At 43.2% G+C, this 26,878-nt stretch overlaps 2 protein-coding genes across 4 annotated transcripts in view; one reads left to right on the plus strand and one right to left on the minus strand.

Moving 5' to 3' along the window:
- On the minus strand, window positions 1-3,375 carry LOC117408426 (probable gluconokinase). Of its 2 annotated transcripts, XM_034013407.3 has the most exons (5): window positions 3,243-3,375; window positions 2,648-2,678; window positions 2,390-2,476; window positions 2,020-2,063; window positions 1-900 (listed from the first exon to the last, which is right to left on the minus strand). In XM_034013407.3, exons 1-5 carry the CDS (start codon window positions 3,278-3,280, stop codon window positions 546-548), a joined length of 555 nt encoding a protein of 184 aa, XP_033869298.1. In that variant the 5' UTR covers window positions 3,281-3,375; the 3' UTR covers window positions 1-545. The 2 variants fall into 2 exon arrangements, with proteins under 2 accessions (XP_033869298.1, XP_033869299.1); XM_034013408.2 differs by lacking the exon at window positions 2,648-2,678 and having other exon boundaries at window positions 3,243-3,371.
- A 699-nt stretch (window positions 3,376-4,074) lies between these two features.
- The window catches only part of LOC117408423 (FERM domain-containing protein 3-like), a 130,750-nt gene continuing 107,946 nt past the window's right edge, over window positions 4,075-26,878 (plus strand). Inside the window, exon 1 of one of the 2 annotated variants that reach the window (XM_034013398.3) lies at window positions 4,075-4,364. In XM_034013398.3, coding sequence (XP_033869289.3) covers window positions 4,260-4,364 — 105 coding nt within the window. In that variant the 5' untranslated portion in view covers window positions 4,075-4,259. The remainder of the gene's footprint in view (window positions 4,365-26,878) is intronic. The other variant, XM_034013399.3, reaches the window with a different exon arrangement.

Genomic DNA, 26,878 nt, shown 5'->3' on the forward strand with positions numbered 1-26,878 from the left:
AAAGGTTTATAAATAAATATTTATAAATGTATACATGTATACAAGAAATATTGAAATTATGTTGTTTAACATGTACCCCATTTCACTCAGTAAATGCTTCATAAAGAAAAAAAAAAGAAAAGTGATGCAGTTCTCAAACAGTAATTCCAGTCTATCCATAAAGTATGTGTTGTAAAAGCCATACATGTTTTTATTAATGTCATTTTATTAGTTTGATCTGCCTGGGTGCAGGTGCCTTGTTCACATGGATACCCAAAAAGCAAAAATCTGTATGTACTCCTACCAAACCAACACACTATTTGACACTATTTTCATAGCATTAATAGGAGCAACATATGTAGGTACCAGAATATTAAGTACATCCCAGTGATGTTCACATCTTTAGCCAGCAGAGGGGGGATACATTCAATGTTTAAAAATAAACTTCATTAAACTTCATAATTGAGATTAAAGGTTGCAGTCACTTTATTTCACTCAATAGTTCATAGAATAATTTGTTGGTGTGTGGTGTGTGAGCAGGCATGACTGCTGTCCTCTCAGTACAGTCAACTTGAACAGTTTCCATGGTTATAAAGAGCATTCTCAATCTCAGCCACAATTTCGGGTATGCTTTTTGCTATTTCCACAGTAATGAAATTCTCGGGTTCAGCTGGTGGCTCCAGTACATCAAACTGGGACTGTATTAAATTTTCTGCCATGTAATGCCCTTTCCGTGCTGCAAGCCGCTTCGTGATGAGCTCTATGGTCCCATGCAGGTACACAAACAGCAAGTCTTTTCTTGGATACTTCTCCTCATCAGTAACGGAATGTAGAATCTCAGACCCCATCGCCATTATCTGCCTGTATAGTTTTTTCAAGGCAGAGCAGGCTAGGATTACATTTCTTCCTGAAGACCATTCCCTGCACATAATCACAGCAAATGTTATTTATTTTGACCGACAAAAATGTTTTGTTAATCAGATTTACGTCTCGATTTTGTTGTTCGGATTCCTTTTGTTTGTTTAATTTATTTAACCCAGATTTTACTACCAGTTTCAAATGTTGCCCCATCACTTGCCGACAGGCATCAATAACCAGCAGGGGTTAATAAAGCACAATGAAGTAAACTATCCCCATCCGAATTTCCTCCCTAACCTGTGGAAGTGCAAAGGCCAACAGCGCTCCCTGTAGGTCCTGTGTCTCTCCCCAGCCTGCACTCCAAGTGGTGGTGCTTTTACTAGGTGAGCACTTAATTTGATCAATAGCTGTTATAAAAAAAAGATCCCAACAACATCAACAAATACCTGCAATCTGCAAAGCCTCCTGCGCCAGGTTATATGCAGATTAATGGCAGTTTCAATTGGTCACAGTGGTTTTAAGTGGCCCAGTGTTTCCATAGGTTAATGTATACAGGTTAGAACACAGCTGATGATTAACTGTTGAGTGGCAGTTCAAAATATATCTGGTATCCAATAAACTTTTCAGTCACCTACGAGGTCTGAGACTAAACCTTCCATGCGCTCCTGTAAGTTCTTGCATACCACATCTATGAAACATTAAAAATCAATTACACTATCTGTGTTACCAAGCTTATTTAGATTCTTAAATCTTTCATACATTTCAACTGCTTAAGGGTGCAGAAAGAAACTATTAGAACCTCCCCAACACTTGCACACACTTCTAATTCAAAACGAGAAACGGGCCAGGAATTAAAGTAACTTCCTCTAATTGTAGTTCAGCATGTGGGCTTTTATGTGCAAACATGTTTAATAAAATGGGATTGTTGATTCATATTTTGTGATTTAACGTAAGAAACTGTTTCTTTATTAATATATATTCGTATTAGTGTTATAATGTTTTGGGATCTGTTTATTGTGGGAGAACGTGCTATCTCCACCTAAACGTTGTACATCTTAATAATTTATGTAGTAATGTATTTTGTATGGCCATTTTAGAAATATAAAACTAATATAAATAAAAGTATAACACTTTAAAACCCTGTGGCTGCTGCCTAGTTATTGTACAGCAAACATAAGTTACCTTATTATTATGTCATGCAAAATCTGTAACCAGGGTACCCTGTCCTGTTGAAGAAATGAATTGAACATAATCAGAAATACTGCCAAATATGTATTACATTTAAACAAGTATCAACTTTTATTCTTTCTCTATTCATGAATCTCTAAAACTATTATTGTTAAGAAGATATTTCAAGTGGACAACAGTCCTACATAATTATATACTCATAATACAATTTTGTTTAAGCACAGGAACTGTAACAGATCATACTTGCAACCCTTTAGAGTTTATGTGTGATTATCTGCTTTATGGTGTTTCAGAGTTTTGAACCACTTCTATAAATCTCCTACAAAGATGACATTATCAGAGAGCTTCCTAAGAACTAGAGTACCTGATCATTTAGGGGTATTCCACTTGACATCTTGTCTATGTTTCCCTTGGGATGATAGTCATCTGCATCATAAAATGTCCATCCCAGCTACAATACAGAAAATGTGTGCGAGATTAAACTGACAGTTATTCAAAATATATTTAATACAATTACTTATATTTGTGTACAGTATATATATATATATATATATATATATATATATATATATATATATATATATATATATATATATATATATATATATAAACAAATGTATACCTTATTTCCAAGACACGACCCCACAGTTGTCCTAAAAATGATATATACAACATGGTGAATGATAGGAACTACAGCACGCATATCTCTTACTATCGAAATAGTACATCAATTAGGCCTCAGAGTACAAAAAAAAAAAAAAATCATGAAAGATGTAGTTTGTAACCAGAGTGACGTTTATAGTAATGCCCCTGCCTACACGGCAATTTGTTTTGTAACGAAATTAAATAGCATGAAGCGAACCAAGTGCACGAGCTTCGACGAACACATTACCAGCTAACGACGTGTATTTTATTTATTTATTTATTTATTTTTAAGTATACTGTACTCATCGTGTGTTACAATGCTGCTTGTGGCTAGTGAACTGTTGACGTTGTCCACCTTTGAACAGAACAGATTCAGCCCCATTTTAAATGACTGTATTTGAAAAGAAAGCTTCTCTGCTGCTCAGTGTTGAACCCTAAATTTTAGTATGGAAGCGCAACTTAAAAAAATAAAAACAACATGTTTAAAAACACTGAATCAGACATGTAGAAGGCTAATGGTCTCTGAATAATTTACAAGTTAAAAAAAAAAAAACAACACAACAATAACCTACTTCCCACTCCCGCACACTCCCATTACTATAAGTATCATGTCCAGATGTAGTAGTATTGATCACACAAAACAAAATGAATCCCTCTTCCTTTCACAGCCCAGCTACTGCCACACTACCACCACCACAGGCTCACTGCAGGTACTGAAGGGCTATGACATAAATATCTCCCGCCCCTTAAAGTTACACAGGGCTAAAACGGGAACAGTCAAGTTTTTTCCTCTTTATACCAATATGATATTGCACCCACTCTGGCCGATGATAACTGCGTTAAATACTTGACATAAAGTTGATAGTCAAGTTTATTATTTTTAACAATACTTTATGCTTTTATTATTATTATTATTATTATTATTATTATTATTATGTCCCCTTGTGTGTGCATGATTGATTTTATGTTTTTATTTTTAAGTGTTTCTCAATAACACAAATACTGATATTATTAAGTCCTAGAATATGATATTGACTTCTCTTGGTTTTTACACTGGTCAGGCAGACTGAGCTTCTCTGGAATTGACTCCACATAATTATTAGTTAATGCTATTACTGGGCCTGTTTAGTGTGCAGTAACAGTGAAGCCTTTTATTAACACATTCTTTCTACAATTCATTTCATCATTCACTTAATGTTAATAAAATATGCGTTATTCTCTATTCGGCATGTCTAAAGTAACAATTTGTGGTCGATATAAAATGTTATTCCTCATTCATAGAGTTCAGACGTTGTGTACGGGTTAAAATAGCCATGTGTTTCCAGTAGAACAGTATATGTGAATGGAGAGAGAGAGAGAGAGAGAGAGAGAGAGAGAGAGAGAGAGAGAGAGAGAGAGAGAGAGAGAGAGAGAGCGTCAGAACCTTGCCTAGTCTAGATGTAGAGGTGCAGACGATACTTCCTTTTGCTCGTATATGCCAGTGCTGAACGTTCTAATAGTTCAACAGATATTTTACATCAGTTACGATTTACGTTTCCGTTAGAAAGTCTAGTTGTTTTGACATGTAGAATTAAGAAAAGAAGAGGAGAATGAAAATGCTCCGATTTCGCAGTTCAAGTGTCAAATCCTTAAACCAGGGGATTAAATGTAGCATCAGGCTGCTGGATGACTCGGAGATCTCATGCACCATACAGGTATGTGGGATGCAGTCATTATCTGTTATCTGTTATTTTACATTTTTGGACAAAAAACATATATCATTAATTACATGGCGTTATTGTAATGAACTCCACTCTTCATTGGACTCTGAAAGGTATGGGCAACTGGTTTGTGTGAAATGTTAGAAAACCTGCTTGTTTACCAGCTAACAATCCTACAGTTTTGCCGTAGTATCAACAGATAAAACGAAGATGTACGGGATTAAGCAAGCAGCCAAGTTTTTGAAACCCAGTGTTACTGGAAATTATGTGTTGTAAATATATTTAACATTAATATAGTTTCAAAGTATGTGTAAATAGGGGTTTCTTGTTGCATGCTATATTTTAGGCTTGCTTTTAACCAGTGTTACATGCAGATCCAAACGGCGATCGCTAGTAAAACAACAACAACAACAACAACAACAGCAACAACAACAATAATAATAATAATAATAATAATAATAATACCACAATAATGTCAATTTAAACAGTAATAGGCTACATTATTGTTGTATGTCTTTGTTTATCAAATTATCAAAAAAAAATGTACCGATCAGAATGTTGCTAAGCCTACCAAAACCAAACCTTGACCCTTGTGATGTCAGAAAGTGGTACGGTGTCAGATCAATCAATTACGATCTGATGGGTGTTTTCCTATTGTCAAACAGAGCTAAATTTACCATTAATTGTGCATTATTTTTTTTGCAAACTTAAGCTGGAACAGACAATTTCTTTAAAAAGAAATAACAATTCACGATGAACAAGACAAAATGAGAAGTCCACCGCAAAGCTGCTCAAGTAAAAAAAAGTACAGCAGAACTAAAATACTGTAATATAATTAACATTACTTATTTTGAAACTAATATCAACAAATAGTATTGGTAATAGTAATTGGTAATTGTTCTAGGTCTACCAATTGATAGATGCCTAAAATATGTCATACTTTGATAATGTTCTTTATTGAAGGCAACATTTGATGGATGAAGGTCAGCTGTCAAAGTTTCACACCGTGGCAGTTCTATGTATGAAGGTTCCACTATTTGATGGGTGCTTCTGTAATTTCAAAATATCATACTTCACTTTGAGCCTATTAGTGACTCATGTTACAAAAGGGTGGTGGAATCTATGACTGACACTCTCTCATATGGTACATACAAGCTTTCCTACCAATAATAATAATAATGATGATGATTATAATAGTAGTAGTAATAATAATAATAATAATAATAATAATAATAATAATAATAATAATAATAATAATATGCTACCTTTGTAAAACAATTTTACAAAGGTGCACTTGAGGTTACTTAAACGCTGTGCTTCAATGTAAAAAATTGCAGTCATCATATATGTGCATTTTTTCTTTTTCTTTTTTGTTTAAAAAAATGTAGCTCCCACTGTAGTACACTTTACCGTTCGTTAACAGCAGCTGTCTGTATTTAATATAAAACTAATTAGTTACACATGGAGTCAAATGTTAGTTTACAAAACAGTACTTTCATATCCAAAGGCTTGGGTATTTTTTTTTTTTGATAAGCGTCCTTGGTCTGCAAAGTGTATACCAGGCAACTTGTGTTTTGTGCTATCCACTGTTTTTCAATGTGTTTCGATACACCCCCCTCCCTTCCACTGGCACCGTTTGGTTCACTCTCGTGCTTGACTACACACGGCCCATTGTCTTGTACATTTTTTTACTTGTTGCGGTGGACATTTTGTCTTGTTCGCCATTAATTGTGTTTTCTTTTTAGAGAAATTGTCTGTTTCCAGTTTAGTTTGTAAAAAAATATTGTATAGTTAATGTTCCTCTGTTTGACACTAGGAAAACACCCATCAGATCGCAATTGATTGCATCTGTACAAAATATGACAGCGTACCACTTGCAACTTGACACCGTACCACTCTCTGACATTATATGGGTCAAGTTGTGATACACGCACCACATTCTGACGATGTACCACTTTCTAACACTACACCGGGCGTAAGTAGAATGTGTTACATTGACTGTAATACATTAAGTATGAAACACACAGTTTTGACAAATGATTGAGGAAAACAGAATTAAGTATCAATATATAATGATAGTAATATTGGTGGTGACAGTCTTTGAACAAATGTGTGTCAGGTACTGTATAGTAGCCAGCTTCCCCTTTGAAATTATTAGATAAAACAATAAAACCGAGATACAGTAACTGTACCCACGGGCCATATTCAAAAGGCAAATTATTTGAGATTTAGCTTTTTTAAAATAAAGTGTTTGATATTAATTCAACTGTTATAAGCTGTTGCAGTGCCGCCCACAGGGTGGTGGAGCAACTGGGAATTTTGTCCCGGGCCCAAATATTTCTGTGGGCGACACTGCGCTGTTGTTGAAGAAGCCAACAAGAAGCCAAAAACATGAACTAATTTATGGTTAAAGCTTTAGGAAGCATTTATTTTATTTATTGTTTCATCACAATGGAACTGCTCGGTTAACATTTACTCTTCTGTACTGTATCCCCGTGCTCAACTGATAATCTAATGGTATTGAAAGCTAAAGCAAGGTTTAGAGTTGACATCCATCACATAGCATTATGACTGAGGACTTACGGCAACTGATGCTTTTAGGTTAAATAAGCATTTTTCTCAGTAATTCTGTTGCATTTTTAATTCCTGGGTCATTTCAAAGCTGTAATGTCTTCTGGGTCCAAGCAATTTGGTTAACGACAAAAAATAGCCATTGAAGAAAGTGTGGTAAAAATGAGAAAGCAAATGCAACACTATCTAAAAAGCATGGCTTGTAAGCAGGTATTTCTTTAACCAAGTAACCAGAAGGAGATATCATGTTTTAAAATGTATGTTTACAGTTGTATGTGCCTTTCAAAACTGCACATTCGATGCCATTGTAACAAATGGAAGTGCATGGTTGATAAGATTGGAATGGAATTGTTGAGTTAGCTAGAATCACTTCGAGAGAGAGGTGATCTGCAGTATCTGTGCGGCTTTTCAGCCCCAGGTGAAGGAGAACAGGTTGTAGAGAGCAACGAGGGCGAGTTCCGAGTCCTCAGTGGCCGGACCGTCGGCAGCTCTTGGAGCCCCAGAGCCCCCCCCCTCCATGAACTGTCCCAGGACCCCTGCTGGACATCCCCGGCGCACAGGCCTCCCGTAGCCACTCCCAATCCCCACAGACGAGAAGGGTGAAGCAGTCTAAACAGGCCTGGGACATTATGGACCTTAAAGCACAAATGGCCCAGGTCCTGGAGCTCCTATCTCAACATGCACCTGCAGCTCCAGCCGCTGCCCCAGCCCCAGCTCCAACCCTGCCCCAAGTACCGTACCCTTCCTCACCCAGGTGAGATCGGAGTGAACGGGAAGAAGAGCCCCAGCCGGCACAGGACGATACGCTCTCGATAGCGGCCTCCTGGGTCAGAGCCTCCTTCTCCTCCAGCATGGAGGTAGGAGGGGATCTCAAACCACCTGCCGAGGCAGAACCTAGCTTCGATGTGGCCTCGGAAGCCAGCACCACCACTGTCGGACGCAGGCGATGGCCCCTCACTCTCAAAAGTTTCCGGCCTTCCAGGACTTCATGGAGGAGGTGATGCAACCTGGAATCATCCGGCCTCAGCTCCAAGCGTGCTGAAGCAGGCCGCACAGCTTGCCTCCCTGGAAGATGCGGACAAGCTGGGTTTCCCCTGGTAGACTCCACCATCGCGGCCTTGGTCAAGGCCTCGCCGGTGGGAGGCTCAGCCAGAGACCCGGTGTGTCCGAACCTGCAATACAGGGTGACGGAGACGCACCTTCAATGGGCGTATGCAGTGGAGGCACAGGTAACCCGCCTGGCGAACACGGCGGGTATACTGACAGCCTATTTGGACGACGTCCTGCGTGACGCCCTGTGCAGGTGGCCACCGAACTATACCTCCTGTCCAGCACACTGCTACATATATCTGGTCTTCAAGGGCAAGCTCTTGGCCGGAACCTGGCTAGCCTAGTGGTGGCTCGTAGACAGCTGTGGCTGTCACAAACCAGAGTTCCTGACACGGATAAGGCAGCGCTGCTAGACGTGCCTATATCCCCAGGACATACCTTTGGGCCAGCTGTGGAGGAAATCTTGCAGAGATCCCACCAAGAACGCGAGGCGTCCCGGAAGGTGGCCGCGTTGCTCCCTCCCTGTGCTCCCACGTGGGGCAGGTCGAACCGCAGGCGAGCTCCTCATACGCGGACTGTCACCAGGACAGTTCCAGTTCCCACGGCTACACTGGGTGACCTAAGGCATCGCCTACAGGGCACACCAGCAGCGAACAACCGACCCCTCCCAACAAGCAGGGGAAATGCAGGTCGTGGCCAGTCCACGCACCAGTGTCCCATGGCCACCACCCTAGGCAGCCGCCCCAGCCAACCCGCCACAACACCAGCAGCCCCAGCAGGGCCCCTGCGTCCTCAGACCCCCTTCTCGGCACAGCAGCTGCATTATTGGCGGCTTGCACCTTGGACACCTGAGTGTTTGCCACCACGCACAACGGTTACACGCTCCAGTTCTGCTTGTGACCTCCTCCCTTTCGAGGAATCATGAATACTTTCGTGACAGACCTTCTCCAGGCTGCGGTACTTCAGAACGAAGTGGCCATATTGCTGCACAAGCGAGCCATTTGCCTCGTAGACCCCACCTCCCACGGAGAGGGGTACTATTCAAGGTACTTTCTGGTGCCCAAAAAAGATGGCGGCTTTCACTCCATCCTAGACCTTCTCAACAGGTTCTTAAAAGAAAGGAGGTTCCAGGTGCTAACTCACCATCACATTCTCCAGTCAGTCAAAGTGCGTGGACGCTATCCTGGCACCATTGCAGCTCGGGATGAGAGTAATAAACTATCTCGATGACAAGCGGTGACAACAGACGCCTCCAACTTGGTTTGGGGGGCGGTCTGGGAAGGCAGAGGAGTATGCAGATCCTGGCCGGACCACTGGATGTCCCTGAATATAAACATGCTAGAGTTGCAAGCAGTCTCCCTTGCCCTCCACCACTTCCTCCTGGTGCTGCGGGGTACACATGTGTTGATTCGGACAGACAACACGTCAGTGGTGGTGTATGTCAACCACCAGGGTGGCCTACGGTCCCCGGGGTTGCATCACATAGCCTTCAGGCTACTGACATGGGCTCAGAGGAACTTGCTCTCCCTGCGGGCAACGCACATTCCCGGAGTGGTTAACTGGGCTGCGGACCTCCTCTCCAGGGAGGGTCCGCATCCATTGGAGTGGCAACTCCACCCTCAGGTAGTGGAGCACATTTGGGAACGGAAGGCGCAGGTCGATCTCTTTGCCTCGGCAGAGACGATGCATTGCCCCCTGTGGTACTCCCTCCACCGCTTAGGCGCTCCACTCGGCATCGACGCCCTAGCGCACGAATGGCCCAAAGCGTTTTTGTACGCTTTCTCGCCTATACCACTCCTACCGGCCTTTCTCGAAAAGGTCCAGTTAGAGAAGGCGTTGGTTCTTCTAATGGCCCCCAGGTGGCCCAGAAGAATCTTGTTCTCGACCCTGTGGCAGCTGTTACAAGGTCACCCCTGGGAGATCACACTTCGCATGGATCTCCTCAGCCAGGCGAGAGGCACTCTTTGGCACCCGGAACCAGGCAGGTTCCAGCTATGGGTCTGGCCCCTGAAAGGGACCTCTGGTTAAACCTAGGGCTATCATATGCGGTTGTGGGTACACTGCAGAATGTTAGGGCAGGTTCCACTAGGCATTGTACGCCTATAAGTCGAAGTGTATCACTAGTGGTTAGGGCTCTGGACTCTTGACTGGTGGGTCGTGGGTTCAATCCCAGGTGGGGGACACCGCTGCTGTACCCTTGAGCAAGGTACTTTACCTAGATTGCTCCAGTAAAAACCCAACTGTATAAATGGGTAATTGTATATAAATAATTCAGTTTGGGTACCGTAGCTCCGCCCCTTTTCTAGATGACCGACTTCCACCTAACCCCAGGAATAAATTGTCATGCCATTTAGTTAAGGGTACTCTGTTCCTTTTACACAGTGCCCTCACAGGTCGGGAGGGAGATCAGTCACCAAGAATCATTCGATCTCTGTCACAGACACCTTCCACTTTGAAGGTGTATTTAGCAGCTATTTCTGCATGCCATGCCCCATGGATTCGGTTTCTCCGGGTGCGCATTTTTTGGCAACCCGATTCCTTAAAGGCGCGTGGCGATTACGTCCTCTGAGGAGGACTGTTCTCCCTGAATGGAGCCTTGATATTTACTGGAGGCTCTCACGAAGGACCTGTTTCAGCCCATACACTCCATCAAGTTGAAGTCTATGTGTACAAACCCTGCTTTCCTCCCCGAGGTGATCACAGCCTTCCACATTAATCAGTCTGTGGAACTAGAGTACTTCCATCCACCCCCGTTTTCTTTGGAGCAGGATGACAGGTTGAATTTCCTCTGCCCAGTGTGGGCATTGAGATGCTACATGGATAGGACAAGAGCTCTGCGTCGGTCTGACCAGCTCTTTGTCTGTCACGGGACACAGACCCTAAGACAACCCCTCTCAAAGCAGCGTCTGTCACATTGGATTGTGGACACAGTCTCGACTGCGTGTGATGGTGCTGGCTTGCCCCTACCTAGACTCTACTAGAGGGTTGGCTACATCCTGGGCCCTCTTCAGAAGGGCCTCGCTGTCCGATATTTGTATTGTGGCTAGCTGGGCTACGCTGCCTACTTTCTCCAGGTTCTACTGCCTTAATGTGGTAGATCCTGCCCTGCCTTCGTTAGGCACGAGGGTCCTTGAGGGTGCGAGCTCACACCACTAACCCATGGCTTATGCGGTTCTGATGCGTCCCTCATATGCTGCCATTCCTTCTTCCTCGCAAAGGCTCTGGTATACATTAACCCATACATAATGTCGTTGGTGGTCAAATTGAAAGGGAACGTTAGGTTACTTGCCGTAACCCTGGTTCACTGAAAGAGAAGACGACCACCAACCATGAGGTCACATCGGTCGCCCTCACGGGTTCGATGGAAAAATTCATGTAGGATTAATGGTTAGAAGACTAAGATACAACTTTGCTTTTTAAATAAATGTTTCCCCAGAGCCTGACACATGCGAAAAATAGGTGGTTTTCAGCGGGTTCCTATCATTGGTAAAAGCCGGCATAAGTTATCTTTTGAAACTGTTGTGTCCTCATAGTTCATGATGATATTCGATCGGTTTTTGTCTGCTTTTCCCTGGGAGGAACATCATCTGCCTGTTACTCCCTGTCAATTATACATTTTCTTTTCACTGATTGAATCCTAAATTGACTGATTGCACTGACGGATTTAAGGAGGAATGTGTTCTTACTGAATTTCCTTATTTTAGGGGATTTTGTTTGTGTATCACTTCGAAAGCAAAGTGCTAAAAACATTTTTACTACCACACTGAAATACTGACACTTTTGAGTATAGAGGCCACTGTTGCTAAGTAATTCACTCCCATTGGCTCAAGAATACAAGAGTTTAAGATGCTTTGTTGGGATGAAGATCTGCTCTTTTTCATTTTCTACATTTTCTTTTTCATCCATTTTGGTGTGGTCATTTCCACATTCATTCACTATTTTTGCTTTGAAATTAATCGGTTATTTTTTTAGCAGTCATTTTAACGTTTCAGCCTCTCAGAGTGCTTAAAATGGAAAACCCGCCCCTTCAGCTCTCTGATTGGTTAAATGTAGTGTCAAGATGTAAAATAGCTGTCATGTGGTTCCAAGATTTTTTTTTTCACCCAGCGCGTGCAAGTGATCTAGTCTGTTAGCAGCGCAATCAATCCTTACCGTTAAGGCACAGTAGCATCTGCAAGTCGGGAGGCTCAGTGTTTTTCAGGGGGGCGACAGCCATTTAGCCGGGGCGGCCTGCCCAGCTGAAAAGGCCTGGGGAGAACCCTGGTGGTGGCTGAAGAGATTTGGTCCAGATTCAAAGTTTAAAACTTACGATAAGTTGCTATACTTTCAGCAGTGTTAGAACCCCGCTACAAACCACTGCAATTCATTGATGCTGATATGAGAGAGCAAATCTATCGTGTAGCAAAGGAGGAAATGCTTACAGTAATTATCCCTACCAACACTGGCAGTGAAAAAACACAGGCACCTGAAACTGTATTGTCAAACACAGACAACAAAGCTTCCTCAACTCGCACTGAGGACGAAGGAGCTCCAGCAGAGAAGCCGGGACGTGAGGATCCTGAACCAGCTTTGTCTTTTCTACTCAGAAGAAATGCACCGAATGTGCCCTCATTGCCAAGTGTGAATGATCATCAATTTAAACAGTACTTAACTGAACCCATATTGTAACTCGTTTAATCGCTAAATTACATATTTAAACACTTTACATGCACATTCGTGCTTGGAATTAGTTTATTTTCTAGTATACAAATTAGACACCTGTCTCTATCTCCACCTGCAGAACAAAACTGGATGAGCATTGACACATTTCTCCAGGCAGTATACAGCACCTGATGCAAGGGGCAGGTTGAATGACTCAACTCAGCAGCATAACAAATAGCTTTAGAAACATGGTACAAGAGAGTAATTCAATACGACCAGGCCCTGCCCATTGAAAAACTGTACCACAACCATGCTTCAGCAGATAACATGCCCAAGTAAACAGACACCCAATAATACAGATCACATCTCACTGCAATTACTAATTCTTGCATGAACAAAATATCCTTAAGTTCACACGGATAACACACGCAGATACCAAATGCAATTTTTGTTAAGAAGCAGTCCTTCCAGTTGAGCAGTTCATTATTATTAGGATAGGATGGTCCATGTTTGTCATATTTTCCCTGCACACATTAACGGACAGGTGCTGTTACGGAAAAAGTAACTATCGAATACCTTTTTACCTTTTCTAGATATGGCAGTCAAAGTGTGTTTGCCTATGCTACTTTATGTTTTTCAGTGGCAAGGTTAACATTTTCAATGCTGTTGAATTCTGAGTTTCTAATAACATTAGAAAGAGATTCTATTAAAAGCATCTTGTCTATGAAAATAAAACATAATTTTCCCATTATGTGTGTATTTAACAAACATGCATTACTGTTTCTGCATTCAGGGATAGTTAGTATTAAAAAGTTACAGGCATATTTTTATTAAGGTGGAAATTCTATAATTAGGCCATATAATGGGGGGAGATCTGTGCTGATTATCTGGCACATGCATGGTACTGCAGGAAGAGGGCAGCAGTCTCATAAGATCCGCCTGTCAGTCATGGCGATGACACGGAGAGGTGGGGAAGAGGGTGTGTTGGCTTTCCCTCTCTCTGAGTGGCTGAGAGGCGGGCCTTGGGAGATTGCTCAGCCCATAAGAACTGTGCTTGGTTGTGCATTCAGGGGGCCGTAATTTGGAAAACACGCAGAGATGCTGGCTGAGAAGACCAGTGGTTGGAGCGAGCAACCAAAATAGGCCAGCACGCCTGAGGAAGACATCCAGCCTAGTGAAAGAAAATAATATACAAAATAAATTGTTACGTATCCGAGGGAACGTGTATGAATAGAAGGGGAACCTTGGCCACCCCAGTGTATATATAGTGCATAACAGCGTAGGACGAAGACCCGAGCTGACCGGCTTACCGGCAGTGGGGGCACTGCGTAAGCAGCACATTTATTTTGTAGTTTTATTACTGTGTTTTATTTTCCCTTTTCTTTCGCCTTTTGTTATTTCTTATTTCAGAGCACCTGTGACTGTGCCAGCATTGAACTGTTTACCGTTGACGGTATTCAGGCCATGGACAACAGCGCCCTCTGTGGGCTAAAAGAAAATATATAAAATAATAAAACTGTGCACCAGTGCAGTGTTTTCAATTAAACCTTCTGTCTCCCGTGTGTGTCAGTGAATTGCCCACCACCCTTCCATAGGCCAGTATAAAAGTGAAACACTGGGGGTGCACTTCAGGTGTGCAGAGGTAATTTCTTCCCCCTGAAACCATGAGTTTGTTAAAGATTTGCGATGAAAAATCTCTGGTGCACACCCTTAGTGAGCATTTGTATACTGACAATAAAAGGCTGATGACTTCATTTTTTTTATTTATTTATTTTTTTATTTATTTCTTAGCAGATGCCCTTATCCAGGGCGACTTACAATTGTTACAAGATATCACATTATTTTTTACATACAATTACCCATTTATACAGTTGGGTTTTTACTGGAGCAATCTAGGTAAAGTACCTTGCTCAAGGGTACAGCAGCACTGTCCCCTACCAGGGATTGAACCCATGACCCTCCAGTCAAGAGTCCAGAGCCCTAACCACTACTCCACACTGCTGCCCTTCATTAAATATACCCATATATCCATGAGTTCAAAAAGAGAAGTAAATTGTTATTAGGAATACAGACCACAGAATAATAAACATTCAATTGCTGGTCTTTCAGGTCACCCCCAAAAAAACAACAATTGGTCTATTAAAATTATCCGTAGCTGTTTTTTGTCAACATTGCTAAATCTGCAGTAAACGTTACCTTTTTATATACCTGCTGGATGCATAGTAACAGACCAAGACAAATTTGTTCTGATTCACAGCGCTTTGCTGGCACTGAAATGTTTGTTATTGGATTTTTTTTTTCTTTTAGTGTTTCTTAAATCAGCACTGTTGAGTGATAATAGGTATGGACGTTCACCAGCTCACCAGCTTTACTGTGATTTTCAGCAGGGAGATGCTGAGGTTGATGTTTCACACATTAAAAATAGTTTTAAGCCACTTAAACTTACGTTTTACACTGAATGGTTTGTAATTCAATTGGTTGTCAAATTGACAGTTTACAGGCAGCACTGACGTACACTTCACCCAGATTGGCTCCAAGCAGTTCTGCCTTTCAGTGTGCTATAAATAAAGAATCTGTATACTTTTTTATTTTGTGTTGATAAATTGATTAACTGAGTGATTGTTTGATTGAACCAGGATGTATCCTTCCAAGTTAGGCAGATTGTGTTCAAGGGAATTTTGTCTTTTCTGGAAAGAGGCATATCACTTTACTACCCAACAGATAGGGGTATATATCACAGCCTCCTGCACGGAAACATTGGTTACCAAATGTTTTTTTGGTTTAAATATCAGTATTAAAAGTAGGAATGCTGGTTAAGGATGTTATGTGTCCTGTTACATTAATTGGGACTGTTTTGCATAAAGACAGACCTTGCCATTTCATTTTTTATCCAGTGCACTACTGGCTGGTACAAGTTCACTGAAATAAGATTTAAAAAAATGGGGTTTTGTAACTAGCCAGATCATGTTTTTTGAATGTGGTACCAAGCCTCCTTTTCTGTTTCACAAAAACTTGGCCTGCTGCGCACCTGCTGAAGTCAACTGCTTATTCACCACACACACACACACACTCATGCACACACAAACACACACAAACACACACACACACACACACACACAGCACACACACACACACAACACACACACACACACACACACACACACACACACACACACACAGGCAGGCATGCACGCACACAACACACACAACACACACAACACACACACAGGCAGGAAAGCACGCACACAACACACACACGCACGCATGCATGCACGCACACACACACACACACACACACACACACACTGGAAGGTAAGACATATAGAATGAGGAATTATTGTTAGAGTATGGCAAAATCAATTAAACTCAAATTTTCATTAAGGTCCAGTGACAATTCCTTGATATATAATATCAAAACACTTTTTTCAAGTGATCTTGCTAAACAGAAACATGATGAGTCAAAGGTCAGTTAACCCTTTACTCCCCATACTGATTTATATACAGTATTTACACTGTATAAATTGAATTACCATTTTAAACAAAGCATTCTACAAAGGACTATGAAACAGCTTGTAATTATAGGCCTTTGTTATATAGCTATATTGTCGTCATATAGCTTTATAGAGTTGTTATTGTTTATTATCATACTGTCTCTTATTACATGTCCACCATGGTATTCTTTCCAAAATTTTTGGAAAGCAGGAGACATTTCAACTGGAATATTTTTTTTAATTAAAGATTGTAAAATAGAACATTTATGAGGTGCCACCTATTTAACACCACTGACTACCTCCCTCCCCATGATTTCTTTCTTAGTTCTCCGATTTATTGTGCTTGTCTGCTTTTTACTACACTTGGGGGTAGATGTAAGGATATGCACAAAGTGATTTGCGGGTACAAAACCTCCATAATGCAGTGTATATAAAGAATGGTGTTCACCTGGCATCTGCACCCGCTATCAAATTTGCACTTTGCCATCTGTGGCAGGGCTGGGGCCATGACCATAAAAAGGAGACTTTTGTTATTATTATTTACTTCTTAGCAGACACCCTTATCCAGGGCGACTTACAATTATCACATATCACATTATTTTTACATACAATTACATTTATTTATTACACATTATTTATACATACAACCACCCATTTATACAGTTGGGTTTTTAATCTAGGTAAAGTACCTTGCTCAAGGGTATAGCAGCAGTGTCCCCACCTGGGATTGAACCCACGACCCTCCGGTCAAGAGTCCAGAGCCCTAACCACTACTCCACAATCAATTTGTGATTGTTTATTGTAAATGATTATGTTGGGGTTGATTAATTGATTGATGGATTATTATTAGTGATAGTCAATTGTTAAATGATTATTGTAGATTACTGTTGAATAATGGTGTAATGAAGGGTGGTTTCGAATGGTCCCTGAGGGGTCCATTCTAAGGGGGGTATATATGGCAGGGGATCCCTGCATGTGAAAATGTGTTTGTTTGTGTTTTTTTTGTAATTGTGTTTAATTAAATAATTGTTTGCTAGCGGGTGCTCGGTTGGGACTTGCAGTCTGCTGTGTTTGGTTGAGTGGAAAGGCAGTAAACAATTGGTTCTGCTAATCCCTGACCAGTAGGTGGGCGTGTCCCAACTGAGTGTCTGCTTCCTTAAAAACATCCGGCCGAGATTGGTCGAGGCTGCTGCAAGGCCATGAGGCTCTGCGCTACGGAGGTCTGGAATCCCGACTGGAGATAACTGGAGACTGCTGACGACTGCATGTTAACCAGGTTCAGGGTTCCAGCATTCACGCAAGAAGAAACTGCAACCGCCGGCGGTCGTGTGTAGGAACGGAGCTTAGTTTCAGGCAACAAAAGCCTGCAGTATAGAGAGAATTGTATTCCTGTGGGACCTCCTGTTTAGGGGAGTAGCGCTAGCCATTTTTACGGCACCTTTTATTTGTAGTTTTTGTACTGTGTTTTATTTTGCCTTTGTACAGCTTGCTGTATGTGTCCTCTGTTACCATCACTGGTAACGTCACATGACTTGTTTGTTTACTTTCGTTCTCATGTGTTAATAAATCCTGCGCGCCTGTGGGACGTGACAAACACACCAATCCTCCGTGTCTCTACACTGACTCATAGGCATACCCATGCAAGTGACAGACACCCTGTAACACCATCATTAATCTATTAAAAGTATATTGAAATGCATTCAAATGAAGAAGAACATGGAATTGAGCAGGATTGAAATGTCACAGTTGGAATGTCTGGAGGGATAGCCCAGTCCACCTTTTCCAGAGTGCTAGGCACATTTCTAGATGTCATGCTGAAAAGGGCAGGTCAATACTGTACATATAATAATTTCCTAAGGATTCATGCTGAGTGACCTCAGCCATAAGGACTCTCAGCCCCTTCTCAGAAAACTTTTCTTTTACTTTGCTGCCCTTCCTCTGACATATTATTTATTTTTGGTTTGTATTTTTGTGCTCCACAAATGTCATACAGTGCCTACTGCTCTCAGTACTCCTAACTCCATTACCTCTGGGCTGCAAGTGCAGCCGCCAAATAGACCGATGCGCTCATTGAGACCCTCATTATCATAATTGCAGATCATTATTTGTGTTGAATAATTTCCATAAGCTTACATAGGGCGCAGTGCAAAATAATTGCCTGGCCGCAATGCAATTTGAATTTTGCATCCTCAATTATTTGCACTGTGCCTATACTTACATCTACCCTTTGGTATCACATGAAAGCTTTCCTGCTGCATTAATTGGGATACAGTGTCAGCTGCAGTTGTTTATACCTGCAGCAGTCTGGACTGGATTTAGAGCACAGACTGACAATGTCTCACCTGGTAAAAGATAATTAAATTGTAAAGAAAATAAAGAAAACAGCAATGAAGTCTTTATAAAAATGCTGAATGAATTTGCTAATGCTTTCATTGCATCCAGATAATAAAAGCCAGAGAAATGAATTGCAGCCTGTGGGACATTCTTAAGGAATGGGAGCATTTAGTATGAAAAATGTAGCTCTTTAAAAATGAATGTTGAAGCTTGGGTGAGTCTGAATACTGCTCAGTGCTGTTCTGAGGTGTTCTGCTTTTATGCAGCAGGCAAAGCAAAAGCCAGTTCCCTTCGTTCTGTGACTATTACTGTGCAGCACCTTTCAGTAACAGTGCCAGCGATATTATTATAATTTTTGTCTTTATATGTAGTTAAAATGTTGAGGCTTGGTTCTATTTTGATATTCAAAATGCTCATATTTAGAGTAGACCCAAGTATAATATTCAACTTGGATAAGTTACAAATGCCATTTACACAAAGTTATTAATACTGCAGTATTTTGGATGCAAAAACTAGGACTGTACAGTGTTTCTAATAGCATTACATTACACTCAACATGCACAGCCAGTAAAAAAAGGTACATGCTTTTGATAATATTAGCCTTGTCTTTTAAGTCATTGCTCTAATATAGCCATTTCATTTTTAAGGACCCTAATGCACAGACCTCAAATGTAACCCATCATAGAATAATAATTCCAGGTACTTACCAGAAATAAGTAGTAACCCATTACACTGCAATAAATTACACACAAAGAGGGAAGCCATCAAATCAAGTCAAGGTTCCTTCCAGTAAAGGCATTAGTTGTGGCCCTCTTATAGAACAACACCACAAGGGTATTGTAGTATTGTCATACCAGATCAGAAGTTTGGAGTAGCACCAAAAAACAAATCATTTGTGTTCTCACCTGGAAGTTCTGAGCTCACCTGGTATTTGAGCTCTGTTTTTTAAATTAAAATTGTGAATTTCGATACAAATACAGTGAGAGTTTCTGATCCATGCTGGTTGCACTGGGCTACCAGATTCCGATATTGATAGAAACAACAGCTGCTGTGCTTGCCTGGAGAGAGCCCATTTCAAACAGAAACACAAATGTATAATATATACAGTGCCTATAGAAAGTCTACACTCCCTTTAAAAATGTTCACCTTTTTGCCTTATAGCGTGGAATTAAAATGCATTAAAATAGTTTAAAATTTAAAATGCATTGTGGCAGGATGGCTTGCAGTGGTGAGGTGTGGTGATGTCATGGACCGGGAAGTAACTGAACCACAACAATGAATGGGCGGTTAAATAATCAGTAGCTGATTTGCCATGCATCCTCACGGGTTTTAAATTATAAATAACAATAACAAAAGACATCCGCGCCGCAAACAAAAATACAAATAATAATAAATAAATACATAGGGGTGGGACACTCCGCCACATGCATTAAAAAATGTTCATTTATCTACACATTCTACCCCACAACTTCCAAGTGAAAAAAATATTCTAGAAATTTATAGAAAATTAATTAAAAATAAAAACTGAAATAGCTTGATTGGATAAGTGTCCAACCCCTTGTAATAGCAATCCTAAATTAGCTCAGGTGTAACCAATCACCTTCAAAATCACACAGCAAGTTAAGTGGCCTCCACCTGTGTTAAATTGTAGTGATTCACATGATTTCAGGATCAATTCAGCAGTTCCTGTAGGTTCCCTCTGCTGGGTAGTGCATTTCAAAGCAAAGACTCAACCATGAGCACCAAGGCACTTTCAAAAGAACTCCGGGACAAAGTTGTTGAAAGGCACAGATCAGGGGATGGGTATAAAAAAATATCAAAGGCCTTAAATATCCCTTGGAGCACGATCAAGGCGATTATTAAGAAGTGAAAGGTGTATGGCACCACCAAGACCCTGCCTAGATCAGACCGTCCTCCAAACTGGATGACCGAGCAAGAAGGGGACTGATCAGAGAGACTACCAAGAGGCCAATGGCAACTTTGCAAGAGCTACAGACTCTTATCTTTTATGGCCAAGACTGGTCAAAGTGTGCATGTGACAACAATATCCCAAGCACTCCACAAATCTGGCCTGTATGGTAGGGTGGCAAGAAGGAAGCCATTACTCAAGAAAGCCCACCTTGAATCCCGTTTGAAGTATGCAAAAAAACACTCAGGAGACTCTGTAGCCATGTGGCAAAAAGTTTTGTGGTATGATGAAACTAAAATTGAACTTTTTGGCTAAATGCAAAGTGTTATGCTTGGCGCAAACCCAACACAGCACATCACCCAAAGAACACCATCCACTGTGAAGAATGGTGGTGGCAGCATCATGTTATGGGGATGTTTCTCATCATCAGGGACTGGGGCACTTGTCAGGATAGAAGGGAAAATGAATGGAGCAAAGTACAGAGAAGTCTTCGAGGAAAACCTGCTGCCCTCTGCAAGAAAGCTGAAACTGGGACCTTTCAGCATGACAACAACCCAAAGCTAGACTGATGGCTGAGGAATAAAAAGGTAAATGTCCTTGAGTGGCCCAGTCAGAGCCCCGACCTAAATCCAATCGAAAATTTGTGGCATGACTTGAAGATTGCTGTCCATCAGCGCTCCCCAAGGAACTTGACAGAGCTTGAACAGTTTTGTAAAGATGAATGGTCAAATATTGCCAAATCCAGGTGTGCAAAGTTGGTAGAGACCTATCCCAACAGACTCACAGCGGTTAGGGCTCTGGACTCTTGACCGGAATGTGGGGACACTGCTGCTGTACCCTTGAGCAAGGTACTTTACCTAGATTGCTCCAGTAAAAACCCAACTGTATAAATGGGTGGTTGTATTTAAAAATATTGTGTAAAAAATAATGTAATTGTATGTAAAAATAATGTGATATCTTGTAACAATTGTAAGTCACCTTGGATAAGGGCGTCTGCTAAGAAAAAATAAATAAATTGCTGCCAAAGGTGCTTCCACCAAGTATTAACTCAGGGGGGTGGAGACTTATCCATTATGATCTTTCAGTTTTGTATTTTTAATATATAATTTTTTTCTCATTAAAAACTGTTTTCCCCTTAACAGTGTGGAGTATGGTGTGTACATAAGTGGAAAAAAATCCTCATTTAAATGCATGAAACTCTGAGGCACTGACACAACAAAATGTGAAAAAAGTTCAAGGGGGTGTAGACTTTCTATAGGCACTGTATATATATACCCGACACATCATGAGAATATTGTCTGCAGTTGGTGTTTTTACCACCCAAGATATGCACCCTTTTCTGAAAAAGAAAAATGTTTTTATATATCCCAGGTAATCTAATAAACAGTATTAACTCTTCAAATCTATTATTTATTATTTAATGAATGTTAGGTGACAATCTAAAAACAGTGGAATAATCACTTACAAATCACTTTGACATAAGAGACCAACAAATATGGTAGCTAAAATCACTTGACTAAAATCACTTACCCAGCGCTCCAGATAAGGTTTTGGGTCTGGGAGTAACTTACCCTTGAGTTTTAACACTGAGACAGTAACAATTATTTTCAGGGGGTAATATGCAACATTACCTTGAAGGCATGAGTAATCTCGATAAATACTGTACTCTTTAATGGTAATGTGGTAGTGTGGCAGAATGGGCGTAGTGTGGTGTAAAATAATAGACTCCAGTCCTCTATTCAATTAAGCGCCTTGGTTTTATTTCTTTTCAACTAAAATACCAAACCACACTCAAAAACAATAGGGAAAATAAACAATAAGGAAGCCGGGGTACACAACAATGTGTAACCCGACAAAATAAAGGGAAACGGGGTTGCAGTCCCAAAATAAACAAACAACAAAAGCAGTCCGTCTTCCGTTTTGTAATCCGGGAACGGGAAAAACACGGGGGTAATAAACCCAGCACTTCCGGGTTGTCACTCCTCCGGCGTGATCCCGGAGCATCCCGTTAGTGCTCTAAAAAATACAAGCAGTAGAAGGGTTAGCAAGTAAATGCACAATCGCAAAAACGACCCGTCTTCCAATTCCCTTCCCCTGCTTCTCTGCTAGTTTCTCTCTCTCTCTCACACACTGTACCTTGCCAGAAGGAACAGAACCCCGGGCCACGCCCCCTTTTGTACGCCCCGTCCCGTCCCCATTGGTCAGCGAGGGCAACCGCCGTCAGCCAATGCGTGATTGCCACTGCGCTTCCCGACCGGGTCTGTGACGTTGCGCACCGCGGCTCCGCCTGCTCCTCCTCCCCAGTGCCCTCACCGGTCGGAAGGGAGATCTAAAACAAGAATTCACTCTCTCTTTGTCACATATCCCACCGCTCAGAGTGGAGCCGAAGGAACACTCGGCCAAACCTACCAACCCCATTACTCCCCCCTCCCGGGAAAAATAATCCGCATTTTGGTGATCTTTCCCTGCACGATGTACCATACGATACATGTAAGGCTGCAATGCCAAATACCACAGAGTTATCCGGGCATTGCTATCCTTCATAGTGCTTAACCATCTGAGTGGGGCGTGGTCTGTGACTAGATCAAATGAATGTCCCAGTAAGTAATATCTGAGGGAGTGAGTCGCCCATTTAATGGCCAAGCACTCCTTCTCCACAACCGAGTAATTGCGCTCCCTAGGAACCCCTAAAGAATGGGGTGCTCCACCCCGTTGACCCTCTGGGACAAGACCGCCCCCAAACCAACCTCTGACGCGTCAGTATGGAGGAGGAATCTCTTGCTAAAGTCTGGTAATATTAGCGCAGGAGCCTGGCACAGTTTGCGCTTAATGGTCTCAAACGCTCCCTGACACTCTTCTGACCACTTGACTAAATTTGGCGCACTTTTCTTAGTGAGGTTCACCAGAGGATCGACCACGGTGGCATACTCGGGGATAAAGCGGCGGTAATAACCGGCCAATCCTAACAGTGATCTCACCTTGGATTTAGTTTTGGGGACCGCCGCGTCCACCAAAGCCTGGACTTTGGTGGCTACGGGTTTCACCTGTCCGTTTCCCATGATAAATCCTAAGTACTGAGTTTCAGATTTCGCAAACGCACATTTTTTTAGGTTGGCTGTCAGCCGGGCAGCCCTCAGAGACTGAAGGACGGCTGTAAGTCGAATTACATGCTCTCTCCAGGTGGAGCTATATATTACCACATCGTCAATATAAGCTGCTGCATACTCACGATGGGGATGTAACACCTCGTCCATCAGTCTCTGAAAGGCGGCGGGCGCACCATGTAACCCAAACGGCATGGTTTTAAAATGGAACAGACCATCCAGAGTTGAAAATGCCGTTTTTTCACATGAATCGCGGGTTAAAGGGATCTGCCAATATCCCTTCGTCAGGTCCAAAGTTGAGATAAACCCGGCCGTCCCCAGTCGGTCGAGAAGTTCGTCGATCCGAGGCATGGGGTAGGCGTCGAACTTGGCGATAGCATTGACCTTTCGAAAATCGACACAGAAGCGATTAGTGCCGTCCTTCTTGGCCACTATAACAATAGGACTGCACCACTCGCTTCTGGAAGGCTCAATGACCCCAAGTTCGAGCATCGCCCTCACCTCGTTCTGGACGCCACTCCGCCGGCTTTCTGGGATCCGGTAGGGCCTCTCCCGAACAGTGACCCCTGGCGGAGTAATAACAGCACATTTGGTAAGGTTAGTTCTGCCGGGCACGTCAGAAAACACATCCCCAAATTTCCCAATCAACTTGCGCAATTCTACTTGCTGATCTGGAAGTAACTGTTTCCCCATTGAAATCTGGCTGGGGCTAGGGGTCTCTATACAGGGTCCTAAGTCATCCTCCATCTCGCCTGGGGCTATGAATAAGACCTCCCTTGCCTTCCAGGGCTTTAACAAATTGACATGATAGATTTCTGTTTTATTTCGGCGATCGGGCTGTCTAATTTCATAATTCACTAATCCTATGGCCCGTATCACCTCATATGGCCCCTGCCATTTAGCACACAGTTTCGATTCCAATGATGGAAGAAGCAGCATTACTTTATCTCCTGGCCGAAAGGTTCGAATTCGTGCATTGGTATTGTAATGCCGCTGTTGCCGATGTTGAGCCGATCTGAGATTGTCCTGAGCCAGTCGACCAATTAAATCAAGGCGATCACGCAGTAGGAGCACATGCTGCACTACATTTTTAGAGGAGCCCTTGTGTTCTTCCCAACCTTCTCTCAACAGGTCGAGGATGCCCCGTGGCTGCCGGCCATATAATAGCTTGAAGGGGGAAAATCCCGTTGAGCTCTGAGGCACCTCTCTCACTGCGAAGAGGAGGTAAGGAAGAAGGGTAGCCCAATGTTTCTGCTCCTGACTCACAAACCGTTTCAACATTTGCTTCAATGTTTGGTTAAAACGTTCCACCAGCCCATCCGTTTGGGGATGATAAACAGATGTCCTAATGGGACGTATTTTTAGAATTTTGTACACCTGCTGTAGCGTTTTCGACAAGAAGTTTGTTCCATGATCAGTCAATATTTCTTTTGGGATCCCTACCCTAGCCATAATCTGACTTAACTCTTTCGCAATTGCAGTGGCACTAGTGGACCGCAACGGAACTGCTTCCGGGTACCGCGTTGCATAATCCACCATCACTAATATGTGCGTGTACCCGGAATCAGAAGGCAGCACTGGCCCAACTATGTCCATTGCAACGCGTTCAAAGGGAGTGGAGATAATAGGTAGTGGGACCAGAGGGGCGGGGCGCACTCGACCCGGTGCTACTCTCTGACATTCTGGGCAGCTAGCTACATATTTCGCCACTTCGGTGTAGAGCCCTGCCCAGTAAAATCGAGCCAGTATTCGGTCCCTCGTCTTGTCCACGCCAAGATGTCCTGCAAAGGGGACGTCATGCGCCAGCCTCATGACCTCTGGTCGACAGGACGGGGGAACCATCAACTGTTTGACAGGCTGTCCTGTGCCCGGGGCTGGGTTTACTCTATAAAGCAAGTGCCCCTCTACCACGAAATGGGGATATACCAGCGTCCCAATGCCGTCAACATCCTTACCCTCAATAGACCGGACCTGTTCCCAAGCGTGCACCAGTGTGGGATCGTTGTTCTGCTCCCACACTAGGTCCGCGCTTGAGGCCCACACGTCCGGGATATTGACAGGGGCTGGAGCAGTCTCTACCCTCGAGGGTCCAGTAACCTCGCCCGCCCGGTCACACTGCGTTCCGACTCCCTTCGATTGACGTTTGGGACCATCAGCACCTTCTCCCGCCAGACCCCAACCGTGTCTTATCGATGCGCCTTCCCACTTTTCCTTCCGTCTCTCCTTACGTGTTTTTCTAGGACGAAAAAGTGGAGAAAACAGCTCTGTATGGAAGGGAAAAACAGTACCAATTACTTCCCTTCCCCGGGGGTCTGCCGTGTCTACACGTGTGGTCGAGGCTGCCGATATTTTCACTAAATCTTTATATTGCGGCCAGTCTCGACCCAGAATAACTGGATGTGGCAACTTTTCGGCCACCCCCACTACTAGGTGGCGCTTTATCGGGCCTACCGATAAATATACTTTTAGAGTGGGGTATGTCGCCGTATCCCCATGGATACAGGAGATTGCCACCTGGCCTTGTGGCTGCCACGACATACCGCCAAGGAGAGCTGTTCGAATTAAAGTTTGCTCACACCCTGTGTCCACTAAGGCGTGGGTGTTCACATTCCCCAATACAACATCAACCATACACGGGCCCTCCCGACCATTTCCCCATTTCCTACCTGTCTCAGACGCCAGGTGACATGCAGCCACGTCGCACTCCATGGCCGCCGGGCAGTATCTGGCAATGTGTCCCGGCTGCTGGCACCTAAAACAGACGGGTGGGGCAGAGGGCAAGGGCGGTACATATTTGTCATACCAGCAGCGGGGCAGGGGGAACCATTCTACCCCAGCTGGGGGCCAACCTCTGCCTCCATGGTAAGGGGGCCGGGTGGCCCGACGGGGCCGGTGATCTGACGGCCCTGGGTCCGGGAAAAGGGTTCGACGGCGGTCCTTTGGCAGCGGAGGGAGGGGGGCAGTCCAGCAGGGTGGTTCGGGCGGACACCAGGGAGTCCTCGAAGTTTTCGGCTAACGCCACAGCCTGCTCCAGCGTCGTGGGGTTATGCCGGCATACCCACGCCTGCGTCTCAGCCCCGACCACATGGCAGAATTGTTCCATCACAATGGCCTCCCCCATCTGAATCCCGGTTTTCTGACTGGGGTTCAGCCATTGCGCCATGTGGTCGCATAATTGCTGGGCTACCACCCTGGGCCGGGTGTTGGGGGGTCGCCGGAACTCCCGGAATCTGACCCGATGAGTCTCCCCCGTGATATTGAGACGGCGGAGGATAGCCTGCTTAACCAGGTCATACTGGGCGGCATCGTCGTCAGTCATGGCCCGGTACGCTGCTTGTGCTTCCCCGATCAAGCAGGGACCAAGTTGGCTCGCCCAGTACTCCCGGGGCCATGCTGCAGTGGTAGCCA

This window comes from Acipenser ruthenus, chromosome 2 (genome assembly GCF_902713425.1).
Source record: "Acipenser ruthenus chromosome 2, fAciRut3.2 maternal haplotype, whole genome shotgun sequence".
NCBI classification, from domain to species: Eukaryota; Metazoa; Chordata; class Actinopteri; order Acipenseriformes; family Acipenseridae; genus Acipenser; species Acipenser ruthenus.

What these genes read in the sequence shown, in the direction of transcription:
- LOC117408426 (XM_034013407.3), bottom strand. Translation starts at nt 3,280, where the DNA reads ATGATACTTATAGTAATGGGAGTGTGCGGGAGTGGGAA. An exon ending in GGAGTGTGCGGGAGTGGGAA is followed by an intron (nt 2,679 to 3,242) that starts GTAGGTTATTGT and finishes TATCATTTTTAG; the next exon opens with GACAACTGTGGGGTCGTGTC. An exon ending in GAATACCCCTAAATGATCAG is followed by an intron (nt 2,064 to 2,389) that starts GTACTCTAGTTC and finishes TTTCTTCAACAG; the next exon opens with GACAGGGTACCCTGGTTACA.